This window comes from Vulpes lagopus, chromosome 1 (genome assembly GCF_018345385.1).
Source record: "Vulpes lagopus strain Blue_001 chromosome 1, ASM1834538v1, whole genome shotgun sequence".
NCBI lineage: Eukaryota > Metazoa > Chordata > Mammalia > Carnivora > Canidae > Vulpes > Vulpes lagopus.
The window spans coordinates 175,272,841-175,293,108 of NC_054824.1; the positions used below are offsets into that span (position 1 = coordinate 175,272,841).

General features: G+C 37.5%; 1 protein-coding gene and 1 pseudogene across 1 annotated transcript in view; both read left to right on the top strand.

The window, feature by feature from the left end:
• Nucleotides 1-17,320, top strand: part of NSL1 (NSL1 component of MIS12 kinetochore complex) — a 36,209-nt gene extending 18,889 nt beyond the window's left edge. Inside the window, 3 exon segments of the mRNA XM_041723751.1 lie at nt 13,638-13,705; nt 15,352-15,552; nt 15,554-17,320. Coding sequence (XP_041579685.1) covers nt 13,638-13,705; nt 15,352-15,552; nt 15,554-15,631 — 347 coding nt within the window. The 3' untranslated portion in view covers nt 15,632-17,320.
• Nucleotides 17,321-17,332: 12 nt separating this feature from the next.
• LOC121487867 lies at nt 17,333-19,178 on the top strand (annotated as a pseudogene).
• Nucleotides 19,179-20,268: the final 1,090 nt, after the last annotated feature.

Genomic DNA, 20,268 nt, shown 5'->3' on the forward strand with positions numbered 1-20,268 from the left:
CCAGGCCAAAGGCAGGCGCCAAACCACTGAGCCATCCAGGGATCCCCAAGATTTTATTTATTTATTCATGAGAGACACAGAGAGGCAGAGACACAGGTAGAGGGAGAAGCAGCCTCCCTGCGAGGAGCCTGATGTGGGGACTCCAGTATCAGGCCCTGAGCCAAAGGCAGGTGCTCAACTGCTGAGCAACCCAGGCGTCCCTCGTTTTTTTCTTTCTTGAATCAATTTTGGTAATATTTGTTTGGAAAATAATCTGTTTCATCCATGTGCTCAGTATGTTGATATGAAACTATTTATAGTAGTTGCTTATGTTTGAAAAATCTTTACTTCACATATGATTATTTTCTTGATATTGTTTATGCTTTCTCTTTTTTGGTAATATCTTTAGGTTTCTTTGTTTTTATAGTCTTTCAGAAAGTCAGCTTTTAGTTTTTCTGAGTTTCTTTCTCTTTTTTTAAGTTTTCTGGTTCATTGAATTCTTATCTTTAGTTATGGTCTTCCTGCTTTCTTGAATTTTCTCTGTAATTTATAGCTTCTTGAGTTGAACACAGTTTGAGAGTTTTTTTTTTTTTAAGATTTTGTTTATTTATTCATGAGAGACACAGAAAAAGAGAGAGAGAGAGAGGCAGAGACACAGGCAGAGGGAGAAGCAGGCTCCCTGTGGGGATCCCGATGTGGGACTCTATCCCAGGACCCCTGAATCATGACCAGAGCCAAAGGCAGACGCTCAACCACTGAGCCATCCAGGTACCCATAGGTTCAATATTATTGCTGATAAGCTTCTTTAGGTACTTTGCATAAAAAATCTGTGGGTGGTAGACTCTCTTAGTTTTTATTTCATCTTGCTCTTAAACTGTTTTATTTATTTTTAGTTACCATAGGAAATATACTACATCATTATCTTTGACATTCCTTTTTTATTTTTTTTTTAATTTTTTTTTTTTAATTTTCATTTATTTATGATAGTCACAGAGAGAGAGAGAGAGAGAGAGAGAGAGAGGCAGAAACACAGGCAGAGGGAGAAGCAGGCTCCATGCACCGGGAGCCTGACGTGGGATTTGATCCCAGGTCTCCAGGATCGCGCCCTGGGCCAAAGGCAGGCGCTAAACCGCTGCGCCACCCAGGGATCCCAATGACATTCCTTTTTTAGATGGCTTTATTGAGATACAATTCATACACCATACCAATTTACATATTTATATATTTATTTAATTTTTGATTTTTTTTTTTTTTTTTTTTTATGATAGTCACAGAAAGAGAGAGAGAGAGGCAGAGACATAGGCAGAGGGAGAAGCAGGCTCCATGCACCGGGAGCCCGATGTGGGATTCAATCCCGGGTCTCCAGGATCGCGCCCTGGGCCAAAGGCAGGCGCCAAACCGCTGCGCCACCCAGGGATCCCATATATATTTATTTAATTTTTAAAAAATATTTTTAGGTAAACTCTACACCCAATATGGGGGTCAAACTTAAACCCTGAGATCAAAAAAAAAAAAATCCTTAGATCAAGAGTTGCACGTTCTAGTGATTGAGCCAACCAGGAACCTCCTTAATTTATAAATTTAAAGTGTGCAACTTGAAATAAATTTTTAAATATTTTCATCACTTCAAAAAGAAATCTCATACCCCTTAGCCATTCTCCCCCAGTCTCTCATCTCTCTCCCCTGACCCTAGCCAACCACTAATCTGCTTACTGTCTCTATATATTTCACTGTTCTGAACATTTCATACAAATGGAATCATGCAATATGATATAGTTCTTTCAGAATAGCTTCTTTTTTTTTTTTTTCTTAAAGATTTTATTTATTCATAGAGACTCAGAGAGAGAATGAGAGGCAGAGATACAGGCAGAGGGAGAAGCAGGCTCCATGCAGAGAGCCTGACATGGGATTCGATCCAGGGTCTCCAGGATCACGACCTGGGCTGCAGGCGGCGCTAAACCACTGAGCCACCTGGGCTGCCCAATTGTTATGTTTTTACAGTTTTTGTGCTCATAGTAAATCTCAATTTACTGTGAAATCTTAACTAATCAATGATGTATATATAGTAGTAAATGAAAATCCTCCCGTCTCCCTGATCCCACACACCTTCAAATAGATCATTACTTTGACAGTATGATATGTCTGATTTATCAGTGTATTTGTAAGTGAGCAGACAGGCACATGGGGTTTTGAGTTATTCTTTTATATAAGTATTACATGATACATTCCATGACTTTTTTACTCAGCACTGTAACAGTAGTTCAACTCTGCATATTATGGTAATTTCTTTGCGCTTGGTACATACACTATTTTAATAGATCATATACATTAGGGGGTCGGATTTTTTATTTGGCTTGCATCCTTTTCCCTCCCATCTTCCACTCACAAGGCCAAGTATACCTTCAATCAGAGGACTCCCATCTTCTAGAAAATCTTTTTTTCTTTTTAGGATTATTTATTTATTTATTCATGAGAGACACACAGAGAGAGAGGCAGAGACACAGGTAGAGAGAGAAGCAGGCTACATGCAGGGAGCCTGATGTGTGACTCGATCCTGGGACTCCAGGATTACCCCCTAAGCTGAAGGCAGGCACTCAGCTGCTGAGCCACCCAGGCATCCCTCCTTTTTTTTTTTTTTTAAAGACTTTATTTATTTATTCATAGAGACACACGCACAGAGAGAGACACAAGCAGAGGGAGAAGCGGGCTCCATGCAGGGAGCCCAGTGTGGGACTCGATCCTGAGTCTCCAGGATCACGTCCCGGGCTGCGGGCGGCGCTAAACCGCTGCGCTACTGGGGCTGCCCTCTTTTTTTTTTTTTTTTTTTTTTTCATTTGTTTTTATTGAAGTTTGATTTGCCAACATATTAGAAAATCTTTAACTTATTCAACTTTGCTTCTTTATCATTTCTTCTATTTTTATATTATATTCTTGTTCTTACTTGATAATTTATTTTTTATAATGTCTATTATGATATCCTTCAGCTATGAGAGGATCCTAAACTTTAAAAATTATTTTTAGATTGCTCTATTTTTTATGCCATCTACAGTAAGTTTCTCACCTTACTGTATTATATTGGCAGTCATTCATGGTTGTGATTTCTTCATGTGTTTCGTTTTTCTGTTTTTTAAAGATTTTATTTATTCACTTGAGAGAGAGAGACAGAGCATGGGCAGGGGGGAGAGGGAGAGGGAGAAGCAGACACCTCGCTCACCTAGGAACCTGACCAGGGGCTTGATCTCAGGACAAGCCTGAGATCTCAGGATCTCTCTCTCCAGAGAGATCGTGACCTGAGCTGAAGGCAGATGCTTAGACATCTGAGGCATCCAGGTGCCCCTTCATATATTTTGGAATTTTGATTTGCAAATTCTCCTTCACTACGATTATTTATGTGCTTATTTTCTTGTCATTGTTTTCCCCTCTTCCTGTCTAGCAGTTTTGTGGTTGTCTTTCATCTGGCCCCTGAATAGTCTCAACAAAGAGTCGATCTTAAATTGGCAGCATGGGGCCTCTGTTCCACTGTATCATAGGAGTTTGTGGATCTAGTCACTAAGTCAGCAGGCAGCTTAGTCTAGGCCCAGGTTTTGAGGCATTATCTGGCTCCCATCACTTCTAAAGTATGCCTCAGCTTTTGGCCATAGTTAATGGCAGGTCCTTTTCAGCCTCCTTTTCCAGGTAGGAAAGCTCTTCTTAGCCCTTGGTTTTATAGAGTGAAGCGGACTATTTCCTGCTCCTCTGGAGTACTGGGCCTCTTTTATGTTATAGGAAGCAAATTCATGCTTACTGGTGGATTTGCAACTTTGGCCTGACTTACAGCTTTTTCTTTTCTACTGTTTTATGATCCATAGAAATGTTTATTTTGTATATGCTTTGAGACATCTTTCTAATTTTTTTTTTTTAATTTTTATTTATTTATGATAGTCACACAGAGAGAGAGAGAGGCAGAGACACAGGCGGAGGGAGAAGCAGGCTCCATGCGCTGGGAGCCCGACGTGGGATTCGATCCCGGGTCTCCAGGATCGCACCCTGGGCCAAAGGCAGGCGCCAAACCGCTGCGCCACCCAGGGATCCCTCTTTCTAATTTTCTATATTTATCCAATAATGTTTTTTGGACAAAGGTGGGGGAATTTTGTGAATTTCCAAAACCAACTTGACCAGAAATCTGCAGTAGTCTTAAAAACACAAATCAGCTTTCATTCCTCTGCTTAAAAATCCTAAAATCTTCCAATTAAAAAATACTTGTAATACATTTCGAACTTCTTAACATTCCCTTACATGATCTGGCCCCTACCTACCTCGTCAGATTCATTTTAGGCACTTTCCTTTTTGCCATAGCCCTATGGTCCACCTTTCACTTCTTTGAAAGTGCTTTTCCCTGGTGCTTCTAAAGTTGTCATCTTCTCAATTTTTCTTTCTCATTTAAAGCTACATCCTCAGAGAGATCTTTCTTAACCACCTTAATGACAATAGCTTCTCCCCAGTACTCTATAATAATAATTGTTTATTTCTTTAAAGCACTTCTTACAATATATTTGTGTATTTCCTTGTTTATGATCTCACAGAACTGAAAGCTCCATGAGCTTTTTTGTTTTGCATTTGCATTATATGTGACCAGCATATAGCACCATACTCAATAAATATTGAGTGACAATTCATCCACGCACTCAACATATTTATCAGATGTCTACTGTATGCCAGAACTGTTCTCACCGTAGAGGATATCATGCTGAACAACACAAAGTCTCTGCTCTATGGAGCTTCTGTTCTAGTGGGAGAAGAAAATTATAAACAAATATAAAAGTAAATAATTAGTGGTAGGATGATGAATTTAGGTGATGAAAAACACTTTCTGGGGGACAATCAAGAGGAAGAGCTTTTCAGTTAGGGAAGAGGCTAGAATAAGTTTCCTAAGTCAAGAGTGAGCTTGAGTATTTATGGAATAGAGGGCCACTGAGGCTATAGTGGAGGGAATAGGGGGAGAAAACATTACAGGATAGTGTTAAGAGACTTGGCCAAGGCCAGCAAACACAGGCTAGGAATTTAAAAATATATGGTACCTTAAGAGAAATACAACTCTTCCATACAGAGGATGCTGGTGAGGCACAGGTGGGCGTGGTTATAGAGGATTAGATATCGGCGACCTAACAGGTGTGTTCAATAGCTCTGTTTAAGTTCTAGCAAAAGGGTTACTTACTTTCTAGTTATAAATTACTACGTAGTTTGTTGTTTCATTTTCACCAGGGGTGCTGCTTTTCAATTCACGGTTCTTTTTCATCCCTTTAGTTATCACTTAGCGACCAGGATAAGCCGGACATCCTATGTAATGCATGCTTGTTTGCTTGTTCATGCACATAAGTTACACTGGGAATAGAAAGGAAGCCCTCAGTTAATGCTTTTTTGCTGAATGTCTACATTCGTGCAGGCTTTTAGAAGTTCACGTTTCCGAGTTTAGTCAGTACAATGACCTGAAAGCAAAACTAGGTTGATTACCCAATCTTTCATTTCCACTTTTTCATTTCCCTATGTTTTAGAAAGCAAGCGACTAGGGAAGGCAATGTCCTCAGGGGTGCCTACTTCCACATTTTTAAGAGCAAAGTTGTTTTTTTTTTTTTTTTAATATCCTTGCAGCAATCTTCTGATGATTAGTTGTCTCCCAGTAAGATGAGTTTTCATTTGTCAGTTATAACCTTTTGTGATCTTAATAGTAAAACTAATAATTGCTTCTATATTCTTTTTTAAAAAGTTCTTTGAAGTTAATTGAAGAGATCCCCTTTTTTTCCCTGTCCTTCACTAAACATGTAGTGATGACAAGGAGCTATTTTAAGTTTGTCTACATTAGACTTGATACACTTCCAGTTCTTTTGCTGACCCTTCAAGAAGACGACTTAGAAACAGTTCCTCTTCTTTCCTAATCATGCCAACTTGCTTAAGGCACTGTCAGAATATTTTCAGGTAGTTACTCACGTACAAATGGTTATGTTTCAAAAATTCTTATTCAGTCTTAGCTTTGGAATTTGAAATGCATTTTCACTCTGAAAAAATTTGCAAGTGGTATTATAAATGGGTACGTTTTAGGTTACCCTTTAAAGACCTATTTTTTTCCCTATAATGTAGCTGAAATACTGCACATTTATGTTGAAAAACATTAGGAAAATCACATTTCAGATGCCCATGAGTTCCTCTATAGATGCTTAAATAGGAATTGTAGGGAATAGTTTGAGGATAGTGGAGTCACAAAGATGTTCCTATGAAGGCTATGGAGAGAAAGCCATTGGGAACCCTTCTGGAGGAAGCCCATCTGTAGTTTCCTACATGGGAGGGACCAGCCATCTGCATATGATACATTCTTCAGTCAAATGTTTGTATATTAGGAGTAACTTTATGCTCTTAATTTAAGTGAAAAATCCACTTAAAATAATCTTGAGTGAGGGAGTGAAAGTTTATATGAAATTTTATAAGCAGATACTAACATTGGAAAATGCTTTCTTTGATGCATTTATAGGCAACATAGTCACATATTTAGTGAGCATCTTTAATTGTGTGTTTGCCCCCCCCTTTAGTGCTTTTTAAAATGTTTGTGTGCTTGGTTTTATTTCTAAAATTATTACTGTTCCTTAGTTTTCTTTTTTTTTTTTTTTAAAGATTTTATTTATTTATTCATGAGAGACACACACAGAGAGCGAGAGGCAGAGACATAGTCAGAGGGAGAGGCAGGCTCCATGTAGGGAACCTGATGTGGGACTTGATCCTGGGACTCCAGGATCACACCTGGGCTGAAGGTGGTGCTAAACTGCTGAGCCACCCAGGCTGCCCTGTTCCTTAGTTTTCAATGAAAGGAATTTAATTCACTTAAAAAAAAAAGGGGTACTGTAATGTTAATAGTTAAAACAGAGTTAACTCTAGAATTGTTCTATTTTCAGTTTTTTATCAGACATAATATGTTTTTATTATGTTGGAGCTAACTTTGACCATTTGTTATGAGTATAGTATATAAATTTAGTATAATTCTGGACAAAGGGGTACTTCGGAAAGTTACATCCAGAACGTAAAAGAGCATATGCTTTGAATTCTAGGAAATGTGGGTTCTAATTCTATTCTAATCATTTCTCCGTTCTCACAGCTTGTTTTCTTATCTACCAAAGGAGGCTGATGAAACCTGCTTACCTCACAGGGTTGCTAATGGTTATTATACAAGATTGATTGGCAGGGGATACCAGCCCGTACTACTATAGGAGTGGGCTGTCGGGGGATTAAGTAGAGACAGCTACCATACCATTTTGTTTCTCTTCTCTATACTCCTGTTTTCATAGCCAAGTTTCTCAAAGAATAAACTGCATTCATCAGCTTCACTTTTAATCTCTCATTTTTGTCAAATCAGTTGTATTTAGTCTTTATATTGTTATGACTGTATAAATATTCTTCAGTATGAGTCAGGTAATCGTTACTATGAGTCTATTTTTCTTGAACAGCTTCCTTCTTTGGAATGATAATTGCTTTACTTTTCTGTGTATTTTGTTTGCTCTTGTTTCTATTAGTAAACCTTTCCCAAACTCTTCAATAGAACTATAAAATTCCTCTCAGTGTGGTAAACACTTAAGGTTATCCATCAAATCCATTTTAAAACCTTTTCCTTTTTCTTGTCAATATTCTTCTAGGAGCCTTTTGTCTTCCTCTTCTAATCTAGACTGGTTGCTTTCTAGGCCTGCTGCAAGGCTTTTTGTCCCATCTGTTCCTGTCCTCATCATCCTAGGAATTTCCTGTACTTCTGTTTTGAATCATGTTTCCTGGTTCCTGTGTTTTCTTCTTTCTTGATTTATTCCCTTGTTTTGGTATAGCACATCCTCTACCACCCACCTCCTATACCCACTCACCCCAGCCATCCAACACCAGATCCTCTTTTATGGAAACTCTCTTATAACACCTGTGAAGCTTCTACTCTTCTTTTAATTCCCCTGTTGGATTGACCTCACCCTCCTTTGTGCCTCCACAGCACACTCTTGTCAAAGTATTGTTCCATCATACGTGTTGAGCACCTGCTCAACATGTCAAGCACTGTGTTCAAAACTAGGGTGTCCACCATTAAGAGAATGAGGTTCTTTCTTGTTCCCGAGGAAGTTATAAAAGAGAACATCGGGATCCCTGGGTGGCGCAGCGGTTTGGCGCCTGCCTTTGGCCCAGGGCGCGATCCTGGAGACTCGGGATCGAGTCCCACGTCGGGCTCCCGGTGCATGGGGCCTGCTTCTCCATCTGCCTGTGTCTCTGCCTCTCTCTCTCTCTCTCTCTCTCTCTCTCTCTCTCTGTGACTGTCATAAATAAATAAATAAATAATTTAAAAGAGAACATCGTGGGTCTCATTGGAGGCAGTACTGCCCCCTAGCGGCCCCTTTGAAAAAGTGGGGGGAGCTTTTGATTACCACAGTAATGGAGAGGCTATAGCTGACATTTTGTAGTTAGGAGCCAGGAACACTAAAGGTCTTATATCCAGCACAACTTTAGAGTATTCCACCAGAAATTCATGTGTGAAAATCTTTTCATGATTATCCAAACCTAGGACCTAACTCCATTTGCCAAACTGCTCTTGGCACTTTTACATTGTCATTGCTTGTGCACCACATAACCACTATTGTCTATCAGTGTGGGTTTATAGAAAGGTTTTTTTTTTTTTTTTAGAATAGTAAATGTTTATACAAAAATTAAGAATCCTGTGGAGGACAAATTATTTTGTAAGTTATGCAGTAACAATGAAGAATATAAATTCCCATATCCTATAAATTAAAGTAAGATGATTTTCTAGAGTAAGCGTTAATAAAGATTCTGTTCATTATTGTGTGGCTGTGTGTACATATTGAGGTACACAGTGCATAGGTTGATGAATTCATACACACATGTACATATTAACACATGTAACTGCACCTTGATCTAGATATGCTGCCTGTCTGCATGGTTGGGAAACATCAGACAAACTTATTTGTAAACAGTATATTTTCAAATAATTTGCCTATTATGTTTTCGTGTATACAATAACTACAATTGGAAGTATCCAAGAAGTCTAAAAACAAGGAAAGTAGTGTATTTATTATGTGTTAACAATTGGACCCATTGTCTTAAATTTAGAAGTATTTTACCTGAAAAGGTCATTGAGTTTAAAGAAAAAAGTATTAGACATATTATCTGAAAATGTAACTAACACATATTTATCCTGCTTCCTGACTTCATGGACAGTCTGTACTGCGTAATGTTTCCCAAACTACCCAAAGCAGTTTCCTTACCTTTCTTTCTGGTTAGTACTCCCCAGCCATCAGAGGTAACTACTGTTCTCACATACATTATCATATCTCTTCAAATATTCTTGTCCTTTTTTTTAAAGATTTTATTTATTCAGGAGACACACACAGAGAGAGGCAGAGACATAGGCAGAGGGAGAAGCAGGCTCCCTGCATGGAACTTGATATGGGACTTGATCCCAAGACCCTGGGTTCAGGACCCGAGCAGAAAGCAGATTCTCATAGGTGCCCCGCCCCGCCCCATCTCTTCAAATATTCTTTCTCTGTTAGTCAACATGTTCAGGAAAGGTAAATAAAACTAAAAAGAAACAAATCTTTGTAACCAGAGCTACATTTTATCAGTTTATGAAATGTCTTAGGTTCAATTACAACTTTCATACTGCTTATTTTCAAAGGACTGTGAATTACTTAGCATTTCCAACATCATTTTTTTTTTTTTCCAACAGCATTTTTAACTGAAAAGGATTTTGGTACAGTATGTGGTTATTATAAAAGCAACAAAGCTAGTAGGAAATATGTTACAGAAGATTTGAGAGTCCTTTTAAAAAGGACTAGAACCAAATATTACTAAGTTAATGGAAACAAAATGTAGGAATTTCATTTTTTTTAAATTAATAGAAATGATTTTTTTTCTTTTTTTTAGAGAGCGTGCACATGGGGATGCAAGCAGGGATAGGGAGCAAAGGGAGAGGGAAAGAGAATTTTAAGCAGGCTTCATGCCCAGTGTGGAGCCCAATGTGAGCCTCAATCTTAGAACAGGATCATGACCTGAGCTAAAAACCAACTGAGCCATCCAGGCACCCAAGAAGTGTTTTTAAAATACTTCCTTTTGGGCAGCCTCCGTGGCTTAGCGGTTTAGCACCGCCTTCAGCCCAGGGTATGATCCTGGAGACCTGGGATCAGGTCCCACATCGGGCTCCCTGTGCGGAGCCTGCTTTTCCCTCTGTGTCTCTGCCTCTCTCTCTCTCTCTCTCCCTCTCTCTGTGTCTGTCATGAATAAATAAATATAATCTTTAAAAAAAATAAAAAATAAAATACTTCCTATTATTGCCACAGTAAATACTAAAAAATTTTATTTTTATATAATAATAAATTAAGTGAATATTAAGATTTTAATATTAAAAAAGCTTTAAAATTCTGATTATATTTTTGGGTCACTTGTGTTTATTCTTATTCAAAATCTATCCATAGAGATCAACCACATATCTTCTCTGTAGTTTGTCATATTCTTGTTTTGTTTGGTCTAGTCTATCCTGTGTTCCTTATTGCCTTTTGATAATATTATTGCTGAAGTCTTTTTAAGTAAATATATATATTAAATGTAGTCTGTATTATGGTGGAATTTCAGAGTAGAATTTAGTCATACACCTTCCCATATTATAATGTAGTCATACACCTTCCCATATTATAATGTAGGGAATTATTTTGATGTGACATTTTTAGTAAGACCATCTTATTTGTAGAAATACTGCACTTTCTAATTTTCACCATTTCAACAGCCTATACTTTGACTCACTCAGTAGGTTATCTATACTTCATTATTTCCTTCTTATCATATTCAAATAATATAGCCTGTTCTCATAAAACACTAATTTTTCTATTTCTGTTTATCTGATCTTTTGTTTTCTATGTGGAATGACTTCTAATAAAAATTTTCTTAAATTCATATATACTCAGGATATAGGTGCAGTTATTTGAGTACTTCATTGTGTCTTCTGATATGGTTGGATATGAGCATATTAAACATTAAATAGTATTTTATTATGTTTTTTCCTTTGTATTTTTATTTATATGTACAGAAATATCTATGAGTTTTTTTTTTTAGAATAGTAAGGGGAACTTTACAAAATATGTTCTAAAGGGGGAAGTTGGGTCTGATAGGGTTGAGGGTTGATTCATTGCAATGAATCTTCCAGGTGTTCTTCCAGAATTGTTCAGGACTCAGTGGCAGTCTGTAGCAGAGGAATGCTCAGTTCAGGCAGAGGGTAGAATTCATGGCAGGGATCATGGAAACATGAGGCTGCACAGAAAAAGTTTGTGCTGATTTTTCAACAAGTACTGGTTTGTTTCTGTTTTTTCAATGTGTCTCTCTCTTCTAAGCTGAAAGTTCTTTGGGGGCCGAGACCATTTTTCCTTACTGAGCCCCTAGTGCTCGGCCTAATCGACAGAAAATACATAATAAATGTTGGAAGAATGGGCAACTCCCACACAGGTGTGTAAATTTGAGGGAGAGAGCAGAAGTGTGGGCCTGGCCAGGAGCCAGATTGCCACAAGAATACCAAGAGATGGATCACTTACGTATTTGCCAATATTCAGAAGGAAATTTAATAATTGCCTAAGTACTTTGGGGAGATCTCCCTAAATCTTAAAAATAATTGAAATTAGCATATTATTCTAAGGCAAGGGTCCTTAGAATAAAGGATTATGAATTTGGATAGAAAAACTTATATTATTTTTACTAACCTCACTGAAACATTTTCTTCAATATTGAATGTAGGTCATAGTGGTAGCATTAGTAGTATTTGTAACTTTTTTGCTACTAAAAGCCATAGATATTTTCTTTTTTTAAGATTTTATTTATTTATTCATGAGGGACACAGAGAGAGGCAGAGACATAAGCAGAGGGAGAAGCAGGCTCCATGCAGGGAGCTTGATGCAGGACTCGATCCTGGGACTCCAGGACCACACCCTGGCCCAAAGGCAGTCACCAAACCACTGAGCCACCCAAGCGTCCTGCCGTAGATATTTTCAATATTAGTTTTTGCATGTACTTCACAATATTATTTATGCTCGTTATTTTCATATTGTAATTATTAGACCTACCACATGATCTCGTTATTTAAACCGTTAATAAAGCACATGTGTTTACCCATCTATAACTTTGTAATCATTGTATTTTTAAATTTTATTTTAAAATATTCTGAAATTCTAGAGTAAGCAAAAGCAGTATCCTAATGATAGAAATCAGATGAGTGGTTGCTTCTTCTAGAGAAAGTTGATTGGGAAAAGGGTATCAGAGAACTTTCTAGAGTGGTGGAAGTGTCCCATGCATGGTGTGTATATTATCACCGGTGACTGAATGTTAAACTTGAGGTCTGCATTTCACTGTATGTAAATTATACCTCAATCTAAAAACTAGTACATTTAGAACTATTCTTAGAAGGTGTCTGTAGGCTTCATCAAATTGCCAAAGAAATCTGGTAACAAAAATGGTTAAGAACCTTTTTTCTGAGGCCATATCCTGTTGCCTTTACTTTTTTCTTTCTTGTGTACCTTTTTTCTCGCAGTTACTTTTGCTATCCATTTCCCTTTTTTCTAAATGTGTTCTCACTTTTTTGACCTAGGGAAAGTTAGAAAAGAAAAATAGCAGTTATGAAAGAAATTTTTTGTTTGGCTTATTTGCCACTTTCTTGAAGCCGGTAAGGTAGCTCTCCTAATATAGTTATGTATTTCCTTAGACTTGAAGTAATTTCTAGTGAGAACTACTCTTCTAAAAACTAATTTGTAGATGATTCCAAAATGGAATGACTTTTCTTACCCAGTTTTCCTTGGAGTTTTAGTAGGATTTTTATCTCTTTATATCATTGAATATACAGTTCTGTTGTGAAGTAGCTGTGAACATTTATAACAAAGATTGGAAGGAAATAAAATGTATTAGGAGTCAGAAAGGCATCCAGGAAGAAAGGAAAGAAAAATTAATATTACTGACAGTCTAATCCAGATTTTTTCCCCCAGAAATCCCATCTAGGTATCCTAGATGCAGTGTGATTATATATTCCAAATTCAAATTTGTTTTACTTCTGTAAAATTCAGAATAATACAAAAATCAAATACTAATATTTATTTATTTATTTATTTATTTATTTATTAGAGACACAGAGAGAGAGAGAGAGAGAGAGAGAGAGAGAGAGGCAGAGACACAGACACAGGCTCCCATGTGGGGAGCCCGACGCGGGACCCGATCCTGGGACCCCAGGATCACACTCTGGGCTGAAGGCGGCACTAAACCGCTGAGCCACCCAGGGATCCCCCTATATTTATTTTAACTTAAAGATGTTAAACATAGTGGTATATCGTGTATAGAACAAACATTATGCTTTTAGTGGCACACAATGCTAAGACTACTCCTTATATAACTCTTGTTGCCTATCATCTTATAAACTGTTAGTTTAACTCTACTGTTCTAACATTTTCATAGTCTTTTTATTTAAATAAATTTAGTAGGATACTTATTTTAATAGATTACAAAGTATTCTAAGAAAGATTGAGCTAAAATGGATAGTCCTAACAGATTTTTGTCAAAATAATGTCTGTGTCTTTTATGACTTGGTATTAGATAAAAACTTAAAATACTATTTGGTGGTTTCTTTGCAGCCTCTCGGGTGGAAACTTTGAAATACAGAGGAGAAACAATAGCTAAGGAGATCAGTGAAGCCATGAAGGTAAAAGCTTCTGCTAAAAAGTTATAAAATGAACAAAATGTAGCTAAGTATTTGCTTTCAATATCCATATGTATTTTAGTCTATTGTAACAGGAATTCTCAGTAGTCTTTTAAGTAGATCTTTAATGAATTTATTAAAGTGACAATAACATTGAGAATAACATTTAGTAGGCACCAGTATGTGCCAGTTTTATATCTGGCTTCTTTGACGATTGATTATACTTTTGAATTCTGAGAGGTAGCAGTCTATCAAAAAATTCTGGATAATAATACCACCTAACATTTAGTGAGCATTTATGGGTCATATATTATCTAACTGCTTTACGTATATTACCTTATTTAATGCTTGCAATAATCCTATGAGATAGATACTGCTAATTTCCCTATTTTATAGTTGAGAAACTGAGAGGCACAGAGAGGTTATAGATTGCCCAAATAAGTCAGGACTTAAACCTTGGATGTTTGGCCCCAGACCCTATATTCCTTTTTTTTTTTTCTTAAACATTTTATTTATTTGAGAGAGAGAGAGCACGCACATGAGAAAAATGGGGGGGCAGAGGGCAAGGGAGAAGCATACTCCTTGCTGAGCAGGGAGCCCGATACGGGATCATAACCTGAGCCCAAGGCAGATGTCCAACTGACTGAGCCACCCAGGCTCCCCTGGAGCCTATGTTCTTAACTGATATATTATGCTGCATATCCAACTTGGAGTCCTAATATTATTATAATAAAATTGTTTATATTCTTGACAGTTATTTTATGCACATAGGAAAACATTTGGATTTCTAGCGTATGGAAATTATTTTAAAATTCCTCTGAGTTCTACGTTCTGATGATTTTCTATAACATTCTTTTTTTTTTTTTTTTTTAAGATTTTATTTATTTATTCATGAGAAACACAGAGAGGAGAGAGAGAGGTAGAGACAGAGGCAGAGGGAGAGGGAGAAGCAGGCCTCATGCAGGGAGCCCGATGTGGGACTCAATCCCAGGTCTCCAGGATCAGGCCCTGGGCTGAAGGCGGCGCTAAACCGCTGAGCCACCTGGGCTGCCCTATAACATTCTTCTGTGGTTTGTATTGATTCCATGATTTTCTTCTGGTACTCATAGCATGTTCTTTATCAAGAGTTGGCAAACTGTGGTGGGCAAGCAAAAACCCAGCTTGCTACTTAGTCTTTGTAAATAACACTTCACTGGAACACAGTTATCGCCATTCATTTACTTATTATCTGTGGCTTCTTTACATTATAGTGGCAGAGTTGAGTGATTGTGATAGAGATGTAAGGCCCTTTACAGGAAAAATGTACTGATTCTTGCTCTTGATGATCAAGATTTCTAAAATACTTACTATCCTAAAATATGGAATTTTCAGACATTAAATCCTTGGCTCTGAAATTCTGTTTCTTCCTGTGGTCAAAGTTTTATTTTACTATCAGGCATTGTAGGAATAGAATGTATATTTTTAGTTTTAATTTTTGGTTAAAATCTTCAGCTAATAGTATTTTAAGATAAAGCTGAATATCCATGACCCAAATAATTACATCTTAGGAAAAGCTTTGACCTGAAAAATTAAAATCTAGAGTGTTGTCTCTATCTCTGTGTGTTTGTGTTCCAGCCTGAGATTAATGTTATTACTGTTGTTTGTTTAAGTCCTTACCTGCATTAATTGAACAAGGAGATGGATTTTCCCAAGTTTTAAAGATGCAGCCTATTATCCAGCTCCAGAGAGTCCACCAAGAAGTCTTTTCCGGCTGTTATAAGAAACCAGATATTAAGCCTGAGAGCTTTATAACACAGATAGAAACCACACCAACAGAGACTTCAACCAGAAAAGCCACTGACGTGGTCCTGGAAAAGAAGGCGAACTGAAGACTGCCCGCAGAGAAAACGGTATCCATTGCGGCCAAAGAGAATTAATCTTGACACATAAGCTCTTGTTTGTCTTGAGAGTTGAAATTCGGCACTGTCAACAGCCTAATGCCTAGACAGGACGTCATTTAAAAAGATAAATAACTCTTTAACTAGCGATTCCTTTATACAAAAATAGTAGTGCTGTGCTGGGATATAATGTAATAATTCTATTTCCTTATCACTTCGTCTTTAGTAGATGAAAAGTATATTTTTAAAATATTGACACAAAGCCCATCAGCAGGCATTGAGAGTGCAAGCTTTACTGCCCTTAAATGTAATCAACCCTTGGCTGCCTTACAGCTTTTGTGGAATATCACAAGTAGCACATTTTGTTGGATTTCTAGTATACATCTTTCTTTAAAAAAGAGCAGTGTCACAGTTGTCTCTATAAAAGTGCTAAAAGTAATCATCAGTTCTGTGTGGGAGCCAGAAGCAGATAAGGTTTTAGGTTTTTTTCCAACGCAATTTGATTTATCACATTGACATGCACATGAGAAGACTGACTTTGACTCAGCTATTCCAAGTTCAGCTAATTTGGATTTGTGGTATTATTTTTAAGATTTTTCTGCTTTTGTTTTGTAAAACAAAGAAAATGACTTATTTATATAAGACTTTCTCTTAGAAATAAAAATTGGCATATATAGCCAGTGTTTCTTGTTTTCCACAGGCCTTTCAACTTTTAAACACTTACTTGACTTGGGATGAATAGTTTCTTTTCAGGATTTCTCATTATTTCTTTGTACATGATTGCAGTTAAACAATATATATTGGATTAAAAAATAACAAACTGTCATTGTGGAACAAATATAAAAATAGTCATACTGAACTATTTTACATTTAAGGAGATTTATTTATTAAAGATACTATTGGTAGAAGGCTGAGAAAGTTATATCGCCTATAGTTTTAACATTTCACCATAGTTTCTTATAGTTCTTACTGTCTCTCTTCCTCACATTAATACAATGGAGGCAGGGCCATCTAACTTTTCTCCTTTGGATGACAATATAACTTCATTTATTTGCAGAGGAATTTGCTAATCATGATGTTGGAAAATTATACTTTTCTTGTTTATTATGTCTTAACAATCATAACTGACTAAATGTGGCAGAAAGTCTGTTTCAGTGAAGAAAATTTGCAAAGCCACTTTATTGCACTCTGTATTTTAATGTTACAATTTGAGATATGTGTATTTGTTATAGCAGTGTGCTTTTATTTAAAATAACGTACAAAGACTGAAGTCTTGATATTGTGTATTTTTTAGTCTTGAAGTCTGCTTTAGTTGAATGGTAGGTAAGCATCCTGCATTTCAGAACATTATTAAAATTTCCCTTTAAAATTGTTTTGAAGCTACAGAATATTGTTATTCTAATACACTGCTATGCTTTTTAGAGTATAAAATTCTGTATGAATTGTTTCATTTCAGTAGCCTGTAAATAGAACAATTATTATTAATTCCCCTCGATTAATTACATTGTCATTGTATAAGAAAATGTCTTCCTTTTTTAAGAGCTACATATTGAAATACATAGAATTTAATGATTTGATGTCTTGGATTTGCTCTGAAATATGTTAGCAAAGAGAGAAAAGGAATAGATTAAGTAAATGTAGCAAAGATCTTAATAATGTTGGATCTGTGTGATGTATCCATCCTTCTACTCTTGTGCCTATTTGGAAATTTTTATAATTAAAATAAAAGTTTTATTTTAAAGTTCCCAGACAAATGAAACTTGAAATCCCCGAGAGCCCAGTTTTACTCCACAGAGCAGAGTTCCAAATGAAATACTACTGGGGAGGGCAGTATATTAGCATTATTAACTAGGATAAGCATGGCCTGATAGCAGTAAAAGTATTAGGTAAGTGTGTGTGTGTGTGTGTGTGTGTGTGTGTGTGTGTGTGTATGTGTATACATATATATACATATATATTATGTTAGTAATCTCCACACTCAATGTGGGACTTGGACTCAACCCCAAGATCAAGAGTCACATGCATCTCCATCTGAGCCAGCCAGGTGCTCCAAGTATAAATTTTTAGGAAGAGAAATTGAATTCCTGCATAAGCCAAGAACTGCTAACTAAGATAATGAAAAGTAAGAAAGTCTATAGTTGCAGGCAGTGTTGAAGAAAAACCAAAATCAGATTTTTTGCAACGGGCTTGCTGCCAGAACACAGGTGTCGTGAAAACCACCGCTAAACCTAAACCAAAATGGGAAAGGAAAAGACACATCAACATCATCGTCATTGGACACATAGATTCGGGCAAGTCTACCACTACTGGCCATCTGATCTACAAATGTGGTGGGATCGACAAAAGAACTATCGAAAATTTGAGAAGGAGGCTGCTGAGATGGGAAAAGGCTCCTTCAAGTATGCCTGGGTCTTGGATAAACTGAAAGCTGAATGTGAATGTGGTATCACCATTGATATCTCCCTGTGGAAATTCGAGACCAACAAGTATTATGTGACCATCACTGATGCCCCAGGACCCAGACTTTATCAAAAACATGATTCCAGGCACATCTCCGGCTGACTGTGCTGTCCTGATTATTGCTGCTGGGTGTTGGTGAATTTGAAGCAGGTATCTCCAAGAATGGGCAGACCCATGAGTATGCCCTTCTGGCTTACACACTGGGAGTAAAACAACTAATTATTGGTGTTAACAAAATGGATTCCACTGAACCACCCTACAACCAGAAGAGATACAAGGAAATCGTTAAGGAAGTCAACACCTACATTAAGAAAATTGACTGCAACCCTGATGCAGTAGCATTTGTGCCAATTTCTGGTTGGAATGGTGACAACATGCTGGAGCCAAGTGCTAATAACATGCCTTGGTTCAAGGGCTGGAAAGTCACCTGTAAAGATGGGAATGCCAGTGGAACCACACTGCTTGAAGCTCTGGATTGCATTCGGCCACCAACTCGTCCAACTGATAAGTCCTTGTGTCTGCCCCTCCAGGACATCTACAAAATTGGTGGTACTGGTCCTGTCCCAGTGGGCTGAGTGGAGCCTGGTGTTCTTAAGCCTGGCATGGTGGTTACCTTTGCTCCTGTCAGTGTTACAACTGAAGTAAAGTCTGTTGAAATGCACCATGAAGCTTTGAGTGAGGCTCTTCCTGGGGACAATGTGGGCTTCAATGTCAAGAACGTATCTGTCAAAGATGTTCATCATGGCAACGTGGCTGGTGACAGCAAAAAATGACCCACCAATGGAAGCAGCTGGCTTCACAGCTCAGGGGATTATCCTGAACCATCCAGGCCAAATCAGTGCTGGATATGCACCTGTGCTGGATTGTCACACAGCTCACATTGCTTGCAAGTTTGCTGAGCTGAAGGAGAAGATAGATTGTCGTTCTGGAAAAAAGCTGGAAGATGGTCTCAAGTTCTTGAAATCTGGGGATGCTGCCTTGTTGATATGGTTCCTGGCAAACCTATGTGTGTTGAGAGCTTCTCTGACTATCCTCCTCTGGGCCGTTTTGCTGTTCGTGACATGAGACAGACAGTTGCTGTGGGTATCATCAAAGCAGTGGACAAGAAGGCAGCTGGAGCTGGCAAAGTCACCAAGTCTACCCAGAAAGCTCAGAAAGCTAAATGAATATTATCCCCAATACCTGCCACCCCAGTCTTAATCAGTGGTGGAAGAACGGTCTCAGAACTGTTTGTGTCAATTGGCCATTTAAGTTTAATGGTAAAAGACTGGTTAATGATAACAATGCATCGTAAAACCTTCAGAAGGAAAGGAGAATGTTTTGTGGACCATTTGGTTTGTGTGTGTGTGTGTGTGTGTGTGTGTGTGTGTGGCAGTTTTAAGTTCTTAGTTTTTAAAATCAGTACTTTTTAATGGAAATGACTTGACCGAAAATCTGTCACAGAATTTTAAGACCCATTAAAACAAAAGTTTAATGAGAAAAAAAAGAAAAACCAAAATCAAATGTTGGCCTCCTTATGGTAAAAAGACTGGAGATTGGATGGAGCCTTAAAGTTTGCTTTCAACAAAAAAAGTATAGCACAAGGTCAAATCCAGTTCTGAGAGAGAGAGAATACTGTTAAAGCAGCTGGTTTCTGAAGTGAAGGAAAATCTGTTCTCTAAATTTTAGCCATTGGAAACTGTATTAGTCTGCTTGAGTTGCTATAACAAAATATTAGACTGGATGGCTTCAAAAATGTAAGTTCTCACATTTCTGGAGGCTTAAAGTCCATGGCTAAAATGTTAACAAATTCAGTTTCTGATGAGGTCTCCTCCTTTGTGCAGGGGGGTGGTGCTGATATCTCTTATAAGGACATTAATCCTATTGGATCATGGTCCTACCCATATGACCTCATTTACTCTTAATTACTCGCTTAGAGGCTCTATCTCCAAATAGAGCCACACAGGGTGTTAGGGCTTCAATTATGGATTTTGAGAGGACCCATTCAGTCTGTAACAGTAGACAACAGAAATCTTATCCTAGACTTTCTTCTCTGGGTCATTATGACTTGGGCTGCATGAAGAACAAAGTTGGTAAAATCCCAACCTTTTTTTTTTTTTTTTTTCAAAATACAGCTATCTCTAAGACTGAATTTGTTTGACTTCTGTTGAAGGCTATGTTTTTTTCTTCTTTCTCTTCATATTCATCCATTCAGCAAATAAATGTTAGGTATCTGCTCAGTTCAAAAGT